General features: G+C 46.3%; 1 protein-coding gene across 2 annotated transcripts in view; it reads right to left on the bottom strand.

The window, feature by feature from the left end:
* The window catches only part of CCDC93 (coiled-coil domain containing 93), a 107,246-nt gene that overhangs the window by 12,694 nt on the left and 76,079 nt on the right, over positions 1 to 18,473 (bottom strand). For both annotated transcript variants that reach the window (XM_040228982.1, XM_040228983.1), the window contains 7 exons: positions 10,145 to 10,218; positions 9,254 to 9,335; positions 8,317 to 8,388; positions 7,030 to 7,083; positions 5,370 to 5,432; positions 2,657 to 2,765; positions 575 to 657 (listed from right to left, as the gene is read on the bottom strand). In XM_040228982.1, coding sequence (XP_040084916.1) covers positions 575 to 657; positions 2,657 to 2,765; positions 5,370 to 5,432; positions 7,030 to 7,083; positions 8,317 to 8,388; positions 9,254 to 9,335; positions 10,145 to 10,218 — 537 coding nt within the window. The remainder of the gene's footprint in view (positions 1 to 574; positions 658 to 2,656; positions 2,766 to 5,369; positions 5,433 to 7,029; positions 7,084 to 8,316; positions 8,389 to 9,253; positions 9,336 to 10,144; positions 10,219 to 18,473) is intronic.

Below are 18,473 nucleotides of genomic sequence, written 5' to 3'. Positions count from 1 at the left end.
CCCAGTGACCCCAGAGCGCCCGCCCCCGCCACCACACCGTGCTGCATGCTGCAGCTGTGAAGACGCTGCTGCCCGTTTCTAAATACAGCTGCACACCCGCCCCGGGCCACTGCTTTCCATGGAGAGAGCTCGGAATCACCAGCAACTCTGACCTGAGGGAGAGTCGGAGCAATATGGAACGGCTGCTCACAGTCAGCCCTGCCACTCCTGCTTTCGATTTTACAATTGAAAGCAGTTCTTTCAGTTCATGCCTCTGTCTGACGCTGATGACTAAACAGCCATTTCCCCAGGTCAACTCTGACAGCCCACCTTCCCCATTTCCTTCAGTTGGTTCTTTCCTTCATTTAAAGCTCAAACTCAAGTTTCACCAAGTCCAGGCCCTTCTCCATATCTACCTCTTGTGCTTCCAGTATGTTTCCTTTTAGGATGGTGCCTCTCGCAGGGCACCATACAACCGCTGCCCGCTCTGCACGGTGACAGCCCCGAGGAGCCGTGCACTTTCTGACCTTGTACCCAGCACTGGGCACACGACACGCACTCATCTATGTGATCTTCTTTCTATAAAGGCTCTTACCTCTTTTTCCAAATAAACCTTTTTGTCGTCCAGGGTATTATATAAAGTGAAGAACTGCTTGGTTTCTTTGTGCACTGCCGAAACTGTAAATGCAGAGAAATCAGCGAGCACATGGGTGAGAAAATATGTCAATGATCCCAAGTGCCCTCTCCCTGCTGAGGTGCTGCAGGACTGGGACCTGCCGGGCTGGCGCTCACTCTCATTTGCGAGGAAGCCCCATGGTGCACAGAGGCCGTGTGTGGGGGGCTGTTGCGGGCTGGCAGCAGGTGGCAGCCGTGACAGCCTTGCCAGGACAGGAGCTAGAGGAAGCTCCCTGCCAGCGTGCAGGATGGGGCATTTCTCTGAAGTCCTCCAAGTGAGGGTCCCAGGAGAAAGGGGGCAGGGATGAAGCAGCCCCACGCCAGCTCTTCCCATCTGAGTGGCTCCCTCGCTTTCCAGGCTCCTCATGAGCAGGAGCCACAGTTGGCTCACTTTTATAAACCCTGTGGTTAAGGGGAAAGATTTAACTTAGGGAAGAAAGTATTGTCTGCTGAGAAACTGCCATTGTTGACACCTACCCTGATCATCTGAATTAAATGTGAGGACTAAAACATCTGGGTGGGGGTAAAACATAAAAGGAAGCACGTATGCTCTGAGGAAGACAGTGCTCCAGCTAGAACTAGGAAGGATGGCTGAGGGGTCCACATCTCAAGGGAAAACTGGGTGTACTTTAGAGAAGACTGGGAGTTTCCCAAGTGGGAACTGTAGGGCCCTGGCCTCCTGGACCTGCAGACCAGCTCACAGGGGTGAGGGACACAGGGACTGCAGGAGCCCAGCTGGCCCAGATGAGGCAGGACTCTGCTCAGGATTCTGAAGACTGTCCGTCCAGTTATGGGGAGCTATGACATACTAAGGCTTTTAAAGCAAGAGTGTAAAATGATGGAATTTATGTGAGAACGAGATCTCAGGCAGGAGTGAGGAGAAGGCGGCCATAGCAGGAGTCCAGAAGAAACAGACATGATGCTATTCAGAAACAGAACTGGCAGAGCAGCACGAGTCAGAGAAGACAGGGGGTGTAGCTGGGCTCGACAGCGATCACAGCGAGTGAGGGGAAAGACGGGAGGGAGGCAAAGTCTCGCACCTGCCGAGTCTGAGGTACCCAGGAGACATGCAAGAGTGGAGCCTAAGGAAGGGGTGATGGTCCAGGACCTGCTTACTGAGGGTAAGTGAGGAGGTCCTTGAAGGGTTTTGTCTGACAGAATGGAGAAAGGGTCCCAGGTGCAGGTAATGGGAGGAGTCAAGGCCTAGGATGTCAAAGTTCATGGTGTGCTGAACAGCAGTGTGTGGCTTGGGGAGGAAGAGGACGACTGAGAGCAGGAAAGAGGCCTCCCGGCAGGCCACCTAGACTGGGGAGGATCCTGGATAGAATGAGAGAGCTTTCCTTCAGTCTAGGGAGCTTGTGAGGGTCTGTCACAGGAGAGGAGTGATGCAACTGGACGGGTGGATGAGAGGGATTCAGAGAAGAAGCTGCAGACCAGTGGATGGTTACTGGGCTATGATACAAGGAGGAAGAGGTATGGCAGAAGCACTGCAAAGAAAACGGCAATGGCAGCTTTGAGGGTCACTCTGAGCCTGATGAGACGTGATCCCTGATTTAGGCTGAGGGACACCCAGTCCTGAATGACACGATGCTGTTAAAGGCAAGGATCACATGAGAAGAAGGTTCACAGAGAAAAAGGACAGTGAGTGAGGACTGATCTAGAGATGCTGGCGTCACAAGGTTCCATGTGAAGTTGGAAAGTGGAGTCTTTTCAACTCCGGCTATGGCAGGAGTGATGGCTGATGCGGATGAGGGTGGGCTGAAAGCATTACTCCAAGAGCTCAATCAGCTTAAGCCATCTATCCATGGATAGGGAGTCAGGCCTCTACAGTGTTGTGCCTGGGATTCTGGGCTACGTGGAAGGAGTGGGCCTGATGATGAGCTAAAGCCCTTTCCAGGCTGGCTTCCACGGACAGAAACACCACGCTACAGTGGGTCGGAGCCCCTTGTCCCCTGCCCCTCCCAGGGCCAGCCTCAGGAGAGTATGTGGTCGATGCACCTACTCTGGCGGTAGAGTTCAATAAATCTCTTCTGATACTGTATTAGCTCGGCTCGGCTGGGCACTTCATCAATCTTGCGATGCAAAATTGCTATTTCTCGATTTCTTCGAGCCTAAATGCAAAAGAGATGGGGAGACAACACTATTTGATGAAAGATTTGTTCCCACAAAATATTGCCTCCACTCACCCTATGCCTGCAAACCAGCCCTGGAATGCAGGCACACACCACCAGCTGGCTCTGACTCTGACTCCCACCTGGCAACACAGAGAGAAGGCATGGCTGTGAACTGGTGCCACCTGTGTACGTGTGTGCTAAGCTGCTTCAGTCATGTCTGACCTTTTGCAACCCTGTGGACTGTATCCCCCGAGACTCCTCCTTCCTTGGGATTCTCCAGGTAAGAATGGGTTGCCATGCCCTCCTCTAGGGCATCTTCCCAACCCAGGAATCGAACCTGCATCTCTTAGTCTCCTGCACTGGCAGACGGGTTCCTTACCACTAGTGTCACCTGGGAAGCCCCTAAACTGGAGCCACAGGAGGCATCAAATTAACAGGTCCAGAAGGAAGATTCTGAATGGGACGGTACCCCCGGCCAGCCCACCAGGCTCCAAGGACTCTGGAGCAGCTGATTACCTAGAGCCAGGTGGGGATCAGAAGCGCTTCCCGGATGACAAGAGACTGATGCCACCTTGCTGCTCCATACAACTTCCAAATCCCTGAGCCTGTCTGAAAAGCTCCTAAAGCATCTTTCTGGCATTTGCCCCCTCCCATGAAATGAACTGGGCTCTATTAGTCAAATTGCTCCTGATTGCATCTGGGAGGCAGAGTAGTGAGCATGCAGGGGAGACCTTGGGCTCTGAGGCAGGGAGTTTCCTGTGGGCAGCACTGGAGAAAGCTGTCCAGCTCCCCGACACATTCAGTTTCAATGTTGCCCTCTCCTGTGCCTCCTTGTCCCTCCCTCTCCCAGCTACTTTATCACAGTGGCAGATGGGGACCTCTAATTCATTTGGGTGAAAACCCTTTCCAGTGCAAAACCCACTATCAGCTCTGGTGACCAAACCAAAATCAGGTCTGTGGCTTGAGCTAGAGTAGAGGGACAGATTCCCATGGCTGCTTTGGCTCTGACACCTATGCTTTTTTTTCCCCAGAAATCTACAGATACAATAATTCATTCTTTTCACTGCATCTTTAACCTCTCCTTTTCTATTGGTTTCTTTTTACTGGCATTTAAATATGCTGAAGTCCCTCATCCCTTTAAGGCCCTTCCTTAAACCCTGATCAGGGCTTTCTCTGTGGCCCAGTCCTTAAGAATCTGCCTTCCAATACAAGGGATGTGGCTTTGATTCCTGGTTGGGGAACTAAGACCCACAAGCCGTGGAGCAACCAAGCCCTTGAACTGCAACAAGAGCCCATGCACCACCATGAAGACCCAGGACAGCCAGGAAAGAAAGAAAGAAAAAAGGAAACCGCAAAACCAAGTACTCAAGTGCTTCTGACGTCCTGACTCCCCTCCCTACAAGCCACCCTTCAACCCACTGCCGCTGGCTGCTCCCAACACCCACTGGAAATACTCTTGCCAAGGTCACACAGACCTTCTCTGTGCACCTGTGGCAATTCTCAGCCTCCAGCTCCCTTGACTTCTGGCAACACTGAACCTTCTTTCCACTGAGCCCTCTGCTCAGCTGCCAGGAGACCTCAGACTCCTGTTTTCCCTGGGCCTCGAGCTGCCCACTTGGTCTCAAGCCTCACTGGTGGAGTCCTTCTTCCCCTCTTCACAGCCCAGCCCAGCCCAGACTATTCCTAGTTGGTGGAGTACCCTAATCTTTAAAAGCCCCACAGAGATCTCATGAACATTTTTCACTGTCCCATTCCCTTCAGCCCTATCCTTTTTACTTTAGGCTTTTCCTCAATGAATAACGCAAGGATCCATGTTAGTGCCAAGTCGGAAATTCTCCACCATCCTGACTCTGCTTTTTTCTCTAACCCATCCCAAGTTCCATCGATACAGCTGCTCAGCCTCTCGGCCACCAGTTCACTTCCATTCACCCTCATTGAGGCAGCCCTGGCTCGGGCTTCAGCACTGACCCCTGTAGCCCCTTGGCCACTCCCACCAGAACCTGGCCTTCCTTTCCCAGAGAGCAGAGAGAAGTTCCGGGCCAAAGTGCAACACAAGTTAACTCTTGGCTTTTAAGTGTCCCTGAGCCAGAATCTGGCAACGGAAGAGATTTTACAATGCAATTTTGACTCTACATGAATTTAAAGCCAACTCCGAAGCCTATGTCCCCATATCTGATGGCGTTCTCACCCCCCTCCCTCCCCCTGCACAACCCTGCCACCCCAGATTATCAGCTAACAGCTAACACGGGCACTCACCATTTGAAGAAAAGCACTTGACAAGAACATCAGACCTTGAATCCTGCCTCTGGCACTTTCTAGCTGCTTGTATTTAACAGATTTGAGTCAATTGCTTCATACAGAAAATAAGGCTGTTAGCTACTCTCCAGTAAAGGTGATAACCAAGTCAAACGAGATGTTGGTGAAATAACAGACCAATGTGAGGTGCTATAACCAATACCTCAATCCAGAGTTACACTCCAGACAGAACAGCACACAGCCTTATAACCGAGTCTCTCTGGCTCTTAGATACTGAGATGCTCTTGTTCTGCTATAGGACATGCAAACCTCGTCAGATGGATTTATCAGCTCGCTTTTACTCACCTGTAGTAGACGGATCTTGTAAAGTTTCTCTTTCTCCATGTTATACCGTCTGTCTAGGTCTTCCTGAAATTGGAAAAAAAATCCCACAATTATCTGCAAATTTTTATTTTTTTGATGAAATCTTTTGAAGTTGAACAGTTTTTATATATCTCCTTCACCGTGAGGCTCCAAATTTCTTTTCTGAAATGGCTGAGTTCAGGGTTGAGTCCTCATCCTGTGAGACCCTTGACACTCTTTCACATCACTTTGTAACGACTCTTTCTTCTTCTGGGACCCAGGCTGAACCCAGGATTCTTAAGTGAAGGATCCCCCAAATCCATGTGCCCTTCCTTCCCTTAACAAAAAAACCATGAGGAGGAGATAACTGATATTTAAAGAGCCTGCAGTTCTATGTTGCTGTGTTAGATGATGCTAGCTTGCTTATGTTTCTGTTTAGAGCTGCAATGTCCAATGTGATTGCCACCAGGCACATGTGGCTATTTAAATTCATATTATCTAAAATTGAAAAATATTCAGTTTCTCAATTGTCCTAGCCAACCTTCAGATGCTCAGTAACCATACACAGCTAGTGGCCACCATATTGGATAGAGCACAGATCGAGAACACGTCCACCACTGCAGAAAGGCCTTTTGGACAGTATTAAAAGACAGAAACCAGCCCCTCACTGAACCCAGTGAGGTAAGAGACGTGGCTGGATGGCTCACTGTGCTAGAGGAAGCTACAAAGGCGTCCGAGGTGCCCCTCTCCCCCTGTGTTTTTGCACACACACACCCCTGCCAGCTCCTCCATGGGGCTCAGCTGCAGGCAAACCCAACAGCCTTCACTGTGGGAGTCCTGAAGTTCCCTCTCTGGGAGCCTCTGAGGGCATGAAGGGAAGAGGAACCTAAAGGAGGTGAATGGTAGAGGCTTTCCTGTTTCTCCTTTCCTCCTCCTCTTCCTTTTCTGTTCCTTTCTCCAAGAAGCACTCCTTTAACTCAGAACAGGGGTTAGCAAACAGCCCAATGGCTAAATCCAACGGCCCTTGAGCCAAATTTGCCTGGGCCTGTTTTTTTTTTTTAATTTATTAATTTTTTCACTGAAGGACAACTGCTCCACAGAATTTTGTTTTCTGTCAAACCTCAACGCGAATCAGCCACAGGTATACACATATCCCCTCCCACCTGAACCTCCCTCTGTGCCTAGTTTTATAAATAAAGTTTTATTGGAACATAGCTATGTCCTTTCACTTATATATTGACTCTGAGAACCAGAGTGGAGCTGGCCCACAAGGTTGACAATATTCACTACCTGGCCCTTAACACCCCCTGACCTCGAACACAAGCCCATAGACAGAGCTCTCTCCCTGCACACTGCCCGCCCCTCGAAGCCTGTGGGCTGTGACCAACAGGTGCGGCCCTTACAGGGCTTTCCCCTTCCCAGCTCAGAGGCCAGGCTGGAGATGGAATGCCTGGGCCAGGTGCAGGGCCTCAGGGCTGTCCACAGGGAAGCTGTGCTCCACCCCGGGGCAGGTGTGCAAGATGGAGCCAGGCCCTGAGAGCCCGCAGACAAGGAGGTGGCCACAGAGATGATGGAAGGAGGTGTGAGAAGCTGTTGAAGACACAAAGCTGGTCACCACGCCCACAGAGGACAGTACTGGTCCTGAGAATGGGCAGGTACTTACATTGTGCGTCATCGCAGAGGTTAAGGCACCATGTGACTCTCCCCCAGAGAGGGTCTGCAATGAGGAAAAGTAAAAAAAAAAAAAAAAAAAAAAGAAAACATCATCTTTGAGGAAAGAAGCTGAGGGTCCAGAAGTAGGAAGGGGTGGGCTGGCAGTTTGCCGATCATGTCTGAACAGGGAACAGCCCATACATGAGTGCTAGATTTTAAACTGTTCTGAAATGTCCATCAGTGACATATTAACAAGCTAAACTCTGTTTCTGAATGCGAGTCAATCCCTCTAGCGAGGTGTGATGGCTAAGAAGAGAAATGCCGCCCTTAAAGTCTGAGTTCTATACACACCCAGAGGCTGGCTGAGCTGAACTTAGAGTTTCAGTCTTGGAAACAACTGGAAAGTTGGGGTGGTCCCAATTCACCACCCACTGCCCAGCCATACTCTGCTATTGCGACACCAATCCTCATGGCTGTGGCTGAAGTGGCAGAACCCGTCATGAAAGGGAGGCAGCACCTCCATGGCCTGTCTCCGTGACGAGCGGGGCAGTGTCCATACAGGCCCACGCCCAGCCCTGGCAGAAGGCCCTGGCTGCTCCAGTCCCCTCCCTTCCCTGAGCTCCAAGTTCCCCATTTCCCCAAGCAAGAGGGTGCAGTTGACGAGATCTGAGGCCATACCCTGACCTCAGCAAAGCTTTGAATGGAGTATGAGAAGGGAAAACAAACCAGTGATCCCTAAGGTCTCATTTGGTGAGAGAAACAGACTTTAGTTTCCATCCTTGTCCACACCAATTCCTTGGAAGATCAAGGCCTCTGTTCAGAGAGCCAGTGGGACCTGTTCTGAGCCAGGTACGCTCCCAGGTGACCAGAGACACGACCTCACATCTCCAGCGAGCTGCTCTCTGCAGCATCCATGTCCCGGGGCAGGAGTGCAGGGTGAAATCAGCAAACTGGCACACAATTGAGAGGTAAATGGGACAAATGGGACCAGAGCTCAGGGAGTTCCTAGAAACACCCATTCCTAATGGAGGGGCAGCCGGGCTTGTAAACCTGTTAACGCTTGCCCCGAGGTTGCTGCCGTCCACACTCAGAGCTGCTTTAACTTACAAAAAGAAGACAAAGTTCAGGGACACATATCGATGAAAACCATTTGAGAAATGAGTGTTCAGAGGACAAGGCTGAGGAAAAGTCTGGTCCCTTTCAGCACCAGACTCTGCTGGGGAGTCCTCTAGAAACCCTTTCATGGTGGATGTCACAAAGCCCCCAGCAGTCTGGAGCACCCCTCCACAGCCCGTACCTTTTCATCTCTGCCTGGCGCCCTCTCAGCCTTCAGGCTTTCAATTTCCTGCTGCAGCCGTGCCATCTCCTCCTTTAAAAGTAATATGAACATTTACAAGATCTGGACAGGCTAGTAACTGGATGTAATGATTTACCTTGATCTGGAGTCTTATTTTCACATTTGTGAGTTTATGTGGGGACAAGAAATCCATAAAGAACTAGCCCCCCAGGCCCCTGATTTTCAGCCTGGGAACGTCTTTTTAGGAGGGTAGAGGCAGCCGTATCTCAGTCAGAAGGGGTCTTTCTTCCCCAAGGGCAGGTGAGGCTCGCAGTAATCACTGGGACATGGGATGAATGAGTGGCTTAGAGTCAGACCCAAGCCTCCTCCTCTTTTTCAGCTCTTCTCCACCTTTCCTGGGACCTTCCAGCCTGGAGCCCTGCCTCCTCCAGCCCTCCTCCACTTGTCACCCTCATCTGCTTAAGTCAGATATAGCTTCTAGAGGGCTCCTACGCCACAGTGGCCTCTCTTCCCCTAGACTCACAGAACTCAGCCCTCTCTTCCTGTCTCCGACATGGTCGCCTGTGTACATACCACTCCCACTATTGGACCATGTGACACAGAGACATGTTAGGATTTTAGGGCGGCCCTAGTTTCATAAGATACTACTCCTTTTGTAGAACTTTTCTTTTAAATACATTTGTAAATTAGAAAACACTGTTTGTTAGATGTGCTCTCAGTTTGGGGTCTGGCACACAGAGTTACTCATCCAAGTCATTTCTGGTGTCTCTGATCACATCAGAGCACTTTACTCCTCTTGCACACTACCACGTACCTGCCTGGTGAACCTCCTCTTCCTATCACACCTGGATAGGACCCGCAGCAGCACAAGGGGAGGGAAAGCAGGAGATTGTATGAGAATCTTTGTTAACATCTGATGACACCAAGCAACACTTACTCGACAATGTGCTTTAAACTCCTGTTCCTGACTTTTCAGATTTTCATTCATGGCTACAAGGGCTCTCAAGTTCTGCAGGATGCTGAAAAGACCAAAAAACAACTGACTTTCAACAAACCACTATGATTTTATGGACCACAGCTAAAACCAAGACCCCAGAAAAAAAGGAACTTTTTTCTTAATTTCTTTTGTCTCTCCCAAGAGTGTCTAATAGGCAGCCCACCAATGATAATGACCACCATTTAACAGACATTATTATTAATCTATAAGCTGAGTCCATCAGGTCACATTCAAACAAATGTTACAGAATACAGAATTAAAATATCAACTGCAGAAACTTCAATGTGTTTTGAGATTACTGTATATTTTTAATGATACCAACTACTTAAGACTCAGAGCACAGATAAAATCATAATTTTAATTCCCATTTAAAATTTTAAATGTAAATGCTTTTATTTAAATTGTCTAAAGACAATTAATTTTAAAAAAAAACCCAGTGTCTTGGTAAAAAAAGACAACATTTCATTCTTGAAGGACAGGGTAAGATCAGTGCTGTTAAAACCTGGTAACCATGGTTGACTCCAAGGGAGGAGGACTGGGTAGCTGGGGGCAGGGGTGGGAGAAGACTTTTCAGTGTATGTCTTTTTGAACCTTGCATGTATTACTTACTTTCTAAAAAGGAGAAAACAGACAAAACAAAATACAAAACATAGCTGCTCCTGACCCAGGGGGAAGTGGGAGGAAGAGGAAGAAGGCAGCCCCAGATCAGGATCAGCGTGAAGTAACCGGCAGAACGGCGCCAGCAGCCATGATCTGGGCTCCTCAGCCCTGTTCTCCAACCACCAGCCACACTCACAGAGAAAATAAATACCACGTGTTGAGATCTCCTACCTCGGATCAGCTTTGGCCTCTATCTTCTCGAGAGCTGTCTGCTCTTTGTCCAGTTTCTCACTGTGACCCTTGAGCTACGGGAGAGAAGGAGGCATGTTGCTGGAGACTTGCCAGGACAGGAGGCGAGGGCTTCCATTCTCCTTCGTAGCCCACACCTGCGCCCTCTCTGGACAAGTGGCCCAGCCCACTGGACATGCTGTACATTGAGAAAACAGGTGGACAAGGGGAACAGGATGGGGCTGGAGGGACAGCACAGAAACATCAAAACCACAGCCTTCCTGACACAGGCTGTGAGTAAAAGAAACCTTGGCAATACCTTTAAATCACAGCAGCAAGTGGGTGGAAAGCCAAAGTAATGCTGACAGCAGGTGTCTCTCAGTGGGAAGAAGTAAATAAAAGCAGCAGCTATGAGAGACAGACCTCAGGATACCACTATTGGGGCTACTCACAGGGGCAGGGTTAAATCTCCTATCTTGAAAAACTCCATTTTCTTTTTCTGAGTCAGTGGAGACGTTAAAAAGCAAACTTTAAGGAAACTCAGATTTTAATTTTTAAGGTGTGTAGGTCTACTGTACAATAGACTATTAAGCTGCTATTAAAAAAGAATAAATAGTTTTTTTATGATGATCTCTAACATTTACTGTAAGTTGAAGAAAACACATAAAACCATTATTCCAGTGTGCATCAGGGAAGGTATACATGTATATATCTTGTATACACATGCATTAAAGAACCCACACGTTATTTGCATATGCACAAAAATTTTCTGAAAAGATTCACAAGTGATTGGTTACCCTCTAGATAGAGTAGCTACTTGGGTTACAAGGGGACACCATTTGTACTTTTTGAATTTTAAACTATGTGAATGCGCTACTTATTAAAAAAAAAAAGTTAAAGAATTTCCAAGAGTTCTAGCTGAGAACAAGTGGCAGCAAGTCCTTCTTTCTCAAGTCCTGGGAAGTTCAGGTGATTCTGTTTGATGACAGGAGTGGGCACCTTGGGGACAAGAAAGATGGTAGCAGGTAAGACCGGCCAGTGGAGGACCACCGTGTGGATCCAGCAGGTGTGGGAAGAACTGGGTGGCAGGACTGGGGTCTGCGTCAGGAACAGCCAGTGGGCTGTGCAGTGAAGCCTGCTTCCCTTAACCCAAAAGCTGGTGCAGGAGTCCCAGAGGCAGGGCGGCTTCCAGAGATCTGGCAAGACTCAGGAGGAGGGACAGTGTCCTGACCCCAAATATCAGTTACCACTGGCTGATCCCACCAAACAGCAGGACCCCCTTTCCAAAATAGTTATGTGGAGCATGCTGCATAAAATGAATACAGAATCCACACAGCTGATAACAGAAAACTTCAGAATCACAAATAAGCACACCATTAAGAATTATCATGTATTTTAAGAAAGATAAAACTGTAAAAAAGGTTATCAACTCAACAAATGAATTCTGATCTGAAGGGATAGTTTGTAGATCAAGGAAAACTTCAGACACAGTCAATGCCCTTAAGCTGGAGAGGATCCTCCGAATATAAAAAAGAATCAACCTCCACATAAGAAATTAAAGTTGTGACTGCTGAAATTAGAAAGTGCACAGGCTAGAAGGGGCCCTCCACTGATGGAGGGGCCTGAAGCGCCTCCCCCACGCCAGGGCTGCCATCCATCCTCTACCTTCCACACCCCGCTTTATTCTCCTATATTCCAGGGAAGGCAGGTCCTCCCTGTTTTCCAGGGCCACTAGGTTTTGCTGAAGAGGTAAAACCTGGCTCACTGGGCTCAGAGTGCTCATGTGCCCAGGCCTTGCCTTGAACAGATAAGGAGACTGAGGCCCAGAGGCAGAGCTCATTACTGATTCAGGGTCCCCGTCTTCAGTCTTTTGACTAAATCGGGCTTCTTCCTACATTGTTCAGCATAGCCTCCCATCTTCCTAGATAAGAATTAGTTTGACTGCCTGACTAGATGGTAAGCTCCCTGAGAGGTCATGGTGCCAGGTCTCCAGCACTGGAATCTACATGGCCTTTCTGCCTAAGTTTCTCCAGCAGCACAGCAGGGATATTAACAGTGTGCTGCCAGGGTTGACAGGACGATTCAGTGATAACACAAATGATGTGCCCACGGCACAGCCAGCACATCGCAATGCTGGTTGCCATTATCACATGAGGATAGGGAGAGTATCTCCTATTATTAACTTAATTTGAACCTTCCACATTTCTAGCACATACAAGGATTCAAAAAATATTTTTTATTTTTTTATTGAAGGATAATTGCTTTAAAGAATTTTGTTTTCTGTCAAACCTCAACATGAATCAGTCATAGGTATACCTATATCTCCTCCATTTTGAACCTCCCTCCCATCTCCTGCCCCATGCCACCTATCTAGATTGACACAGAGCCCCTGTTTGAGTTTCCTGAGCCATACAGCAAATTCCTATTGGCTATCTATTTTACATATGGTAATGTAAGTTTCCATGTTATTCTTTCCATACATCTCACCCTCTCCTCTCCTCTCCCTATGTCCGTAAGTCTATTCTCTATGTGTGTTTCTCTGCTGCCTTGAGAATAAATTCAGTACCATTATTCTAGATTTAGAATACAGTATCTCTCTTTCTGACTCACTTCACTCTGTATAATAGGTTCTAGGTTCATTCACCTCATCAGAACTGACTCAAACGCGTTCCTTTTTGTGGATGAGTAATATTCCATTGTGTATATGTACCACAACTTCTTTATCCGTTCATCTGTTGATGGGCATCTAGGTGGATTTCATGTTCCAGCTATTGTAAATAGTGCTGCAGTGAACAATGGGATATATGTGTCTTTATCAATTTTGGTTTCCTTAGGGTATATGCCTAGGAGTGGGATTGCTGGGTCATATGGTGGTTTTCATACTGTTCATGGGGTTCTCAAGGCAAGAATACTGAAGTGTTTTGCCATTCCCTTCTCCGATGGACCACATTCTGTCAGACCTCTCCACCATGACCTGTCCGTATTGGGTGGCCTCACACGGCATGGCCTAGTTTTACAAGAGAGTTCCAGAAAAACATTTATTTCTGCTTTATTGACTATGCCAAAGCCTTTGACTGTGTGGATCACAATAGACTGTGGAAAATTCTGAAAGAGATGGGAATACCAGACCACCTGACCTGCCCTCTTGAGAAACCTATATGCAGGTCAGGAAGCAACAGTTAGAACTGGACATGGAACAACAGACTGGATCCAAATAGGAAAAGGAGTACATCAAGGCTGTATATTGTTACCCTGCTTATTAACTTGTATGCAGAGTACATCATGAGAAACACTTGGCTGGATGATGCACAAGCTGGAATCAAGATTGCCAGGAGAAATATCGATAACCTCAGATATGCAGATGACACCACCCTTATGGCAGAAAATGAAGAAGAACTAAAGAGCCTCTTGATGAAAGTGAAAGAGGAGAGTGAAAAAGTTGGCTTAAAGCTCAACATTCAAAAAACTAAGATCATGGCATCTGGTCCCATCACTTCATGGGAAATAGATGGGGAAACAGTAGAAACAGTGGCTGACTTTATATTTTTGGGCTCCAAAATCACTGCAGATGGTGATTGCAGCCATGAAATTAAAAGAGTCCTACTCCTTGGAAGGAAAGTTATGACCAACCTAGGCAGTAATATTAAAAAGCAGAGACAGTACTTTGTCAACAAAGATCCATCTAGTCAAGGCCATGGTTTTTCCATTAGTCATGTATGGATGTGAAAGTTGGACTATGAAGAAAGCTGAGTGCCGAAGAACTGATGCTTTTGAACTGTGGTGTTGAAGACTCTTGAGAGTCCCTTGGACTGCAAGGAAATCCAACCAGTCCATCCTAAAGGAGATCAGTCTTGGGTGTTCATTGGAAGGACTGATGTTGAAGCTGAAACTTTGGCCACCTGATGTGAAGAGCTGAGTCCTTTGAAAAGACCCTGATGTTGGGAAAGATTGAAGGCAGGAGGAGAAGGGGATGACAGAGGATGAGATGGTTAGATGGCATCAATGACTCAATGGACATGAGTTGGGTAAACTCCAGGAGTTGGTGATGGACAGGGAGACCTAGCATGCCGCAGTTCATGGGGTTGCAAGGAGTTGGACACACCTGAGCGACTGAACTGAACTCTGTCAAAAATAAGGTACCGATAGGTGCATGGGTTTATTTCTGGGTTTTCTATCTTGTTCCACTGGTCTGTATTTCTGTTTTTGTCCCAGTGTCATACTGTCTTGATGACTGTAGCTTTGTAGTATAATCTGAAGTCAGGAAGGTTGATTCCGCCAGCTCCATTCTTCTTTCTCAAGACTGCTTTGGCTATTTGGGATATTTTGTGTTTCCATACGAATTGTGAAATTTTTTGTTCTAGTTCTGTGAAAAATGCCTTTGGTAATCTGATAGGGGTAGCACTGAATCTGTAGATTGCATTTGGTAATATGTTATTTTCACAATATTGATTCTTCCTACCCAGGAACATGGAATCTCTCTCCAGCTATTTATGTTGTTTTTTATTTTTTTTATTAGTGTCTTATAATTTTCTGTGTACAGTTCTTTTGTCTCCTTAGGTAAGTTTATTCCTAGATACTTTATTCTTTTTGTTGCAATGGTGAATGGGATGGATTCCTTAATTTCTCTTTCTGATTTTTCATTGCTAGTATATAGAAATGGAAGTGATTTCTGTGTATTGATTTTGTATCCTGCAACTTTGCTAAATTCACTGATTAGCTCTAGTAATTTTCTGATACTATCTTTAGGGTTTTCTACATACAGTATCATGTCATCTGCAAACAATGAGAAGTTTACTTCTTTTCCAATCTGGATTCCTTTTATTTCTTTTTCTTCTCTGATTACTGTTGCTAGGACTTCCAGAACTATGTTGCATAATAGCGGTAAAAGTGGACACCCTTGTCTTGTTCCTGATCTTAGGGGGAATGCTTTCAGTTTTTTACCATTGAGAATAATGTCTGCTGTAGGCTTATCATAAAGGGCCTTTACTATGTTGAGGTAGGTTCCTTCTATGCCCATTTTTTAAAGAGTTTTAATCATAAATGGGTGCTGAATTTTGACAAAGGGTTTTTCTGCCTCTATTGATATTATCATATGGTTTCTATCTTTCAAATTGTTAATATAGTGTATCACATTGATTGTGGAAAAGGAAATGGCAACCCACTCCAGTACTCCTGCCTGGAAAATTCCATGGTTGGAGGAGACTGGTAGGCTACAGTCCATGAGGTCACCAAGAGTTGGACATGACTGAGCGACTTCACTTTCTTTCTATAGTTCCTTTTGGAGAAGGAAATGGCAACCCACTCCAGTGTTCTTGCCTGGAGAATCCCATGGACAGAGGGGCCTGGTGGGCTACAGTCTATGGGGTTGCAAAGAGTCAGATATGACTAAGCAACTAACACACACAGACACATCACATTGACTGATTTGCATATATTGAAGAATCCTTGCATTCCTGGAGTAAACCCAACTTGATCATGGTATAGATCTTTTTTCTTCCCTTGTGTTTCTTAACTATATAAGTCTGAATGGCAACCCACTCCAGTGTTGCCTGGAGAATCCCAGGGACGGGGGAGCCTGGTGGGCTGCCGTCTATGGGGTCGCACAGAGTCAGACATGACTGAAGCAACTTAGCAGTAGCAGCAGCAACATTTGTTGTAAAGCTGTTTGGTGGTAATGAATTCTCTTAACTTTTGCTTATCTGAAAAGCTTTTTATTTCTCCATCAATTTTGTTTGAATGATATCCTTGCTGGGTACTGTAAGCTTGGTTGTAGATGTTTCCCTTTCAATACTTTAAATATATCCTGCCATTCCCTTCTGGCCTGCAGAGTTTCTGCTGAAAGATCAGCTATTAAGCGTATGGGGTTTCCCTTGTATTTTTTTCTTTGTGTTTAGCCTTTGTTAGTGTGATTAGTATGTATCTTGGCGTGTTTCTCCTTGGGTTTATCCTGTATGGGACTCGTTGTGCTTCTTGGACTTGATTGACCATTTCCTTTTCCATGTTAGGGAAATTTTCAACTATAATCTCTTCAAATATTTTCTCATACCCTTTCTTTTTCTCTTCTTCTTCTGGGACTCCTATAATTCGAATGTTGGTGCGTTTGATATTGTCCCAGAGGTCTCTGAGACTATCCTCAGTTCTTTTCATTCTTTTTACTTTATTCTGCTCTTCAGAAGTTATTTCCATCATTTTATCTTCCAGCTTAATGATTTGTTCTTCTGCTTCAGATATTCTATTATTGATTCCTTCTAGAGTATTTTTAATTTCAGTAATTATGTTGTTTGTCTCTGCATCTTTAATTCTTCTCAGTCTTTGTTAATTGATTCTTGAATTTTCCCCATTTTGTTTTCAAGGTTTTCGATCATCTTTACTATTATTATCCTGAATTCTTTTTCAGGTAGTTTGCCTATTTCCTCTTCATTTATTTAGACTTCTGTGTTTCTAGTTTGTTCCTTCATCTGTGTAGTATTTCTATGCCTTTTCATTCCTTTTTTTAACTGATAGTGTTTGAGGTCTTCTCTTCCCAGGCTTGAATTCTTTCTTCCTTTTGGTTTCTGCCCTCCTAAGGTTGGTCCAGTGGTTTGTGTAAGCTTCGTATAGGGTGAGATTTGTGCTGAGTTTTTGTTTGTTTTTCCTCTGATGGGTAACACTGAGTGAGGTGGTAATCCTGTCTGCTGATGATGTGGTTTGTATTTTTGTTTTGTTTGTTGTTTAGATGAGGCGTCCTGCACAGGGTGCTACTGGTGGTTGGGTGATGCTGGGTCTTGTATTCAACTGGTTTCCTTTGTGTGAGTTCTCATTATTTGATACTCCCTAGGGTTAGTTCTCTGGTTGTCTAGGGTCTTGGAGTCAGTGCTCCCACTCCAAAGGCTCAGGGCTTGATCTCTCTCCAAAGACCAGCCTAGATCCAACCTACCAAGAGGAATTTCACCCAAAATGAAAGGGCTTTTACTTGAGTTCCAAAAGCCAGTGCACAGGAACACAGTGGAGATCTCTGACTCAGCAGAAACCGCCACCCTGCCCCCAGCCTGAGCCATGAGACCTTAGAAGGTAAACAGAAATACTGAGAGCTTGGAGTCTTGGAAAAGCTTGGAAACTAAAGCTCAAAATATATTTGATTCAGTGTTTAGTATCAAAAGTGACTTGACAGCCACTTAGGATTTTATCAAGATGTTCTGCCTTGAATGTTTTCCAGACTGTTATACAAAGATGGGTCCACGACTTGGCACCTTTTAAGCCAGGACTGTGGAGTGTGCACAGGAAGACAGCAGCAGGGGTTCCACCAAGCTTCCCATCTAATCCAAAAGGACTGGAGTCACAGAACAGTGTAAAGAAAGCGGATATGTCCAAATGCAACACGGGCATCTTTAGAAAGAATTTTTAAAAATTCCTCTAATTTGTTATCCTCATGCCTGCCTTCTCAAACATTCTGACAATAACTGAAGAGGCCAGTCCAGGTCAGAATCACAAAGCTTTGTCAGGTTTATAACAAGTCAGGGAACTAAGTGCTGCATACTGCTAGAGAAACTACCATTTTAAAAGTGCAAATTTCATGTGAAATTAAAAAATTAAAAAATAGGGACTGCCTTGGCTTCAGAAATGTCTCTGAAGATCAGTCCCATTTCCATATGGTCCAGAAAGTACTAGGACCTCACAGGGATAGCTCTTGCCTGAGCACCAAAGTCACAGGGAGGAGAGCTTTTCAGATCCGGACGAGGACTACCTTTCTATAGAAACAGGGACAGAAATAGAAAGACCTAAACTCCCCTCATGCCAGAGCTGGCATCTTGTGTATTTGCTTTTCTCACCTGGTTTCCTAGGTAATTGGAAGTGGTGGGTAAGCTATGCTGTGATGCTGATGGAGGACAGCACCATTGCAATCTGGGTTAGTAAATGGATCATGGGGTCAAAACAGACTTACAACCCTCTTTTCCTCCAGAGACACCCTCCCCCATTCTACCAGGAGATCTCTGGCAATTCTGAACAACAAAGTATACCCTCTGTAGTTGTGTCATTTTACAGAAAGAGACCTTCTCACTCTCAAGGAATCCGGTGTTCTGGTACTTTCTCCAGCCTGTGGCCTGGGGAGCAGGAGTCGTTTACCATGAATGATCTTCTATGTTCTTTCACATGGCCACCCTGCTTGTCAGGCCCTCTGTCCTCAGGAAGCTTTCCTGACCCTTGCAGCTCATGGCAATCTTCCCCTCCACCCAAGACCCTGATGGTTTAGAACATGGTAGCATGGATAAACATGGCTCAAAACGTTACTGTGTGACTGTCCTTTGTCCAGATGGACCTGAGCCCTGAGAAAGAGATCGTGACCCCTCCACAC

Source organism: Oryx dammah, unplaced genomic scaffold, assembly GCF_014754425.2.
Source record: "Oryx dammah isolate SB20612 unplaced genomic scaffold, SCBI_Odam_1.1 HiC_scaffold_27, whole genome shotgun sequence".
In the NCBI taxonomy this organism is placed as follows: Eukaryota; Metazoa; Chordata; class Mammalia; order Artiodactyla; family Bovidae; genus Oryx; species Oryx dammah.
This window is presented reverse-complemented; position numbering and strand designations above follow the sequence as displayed.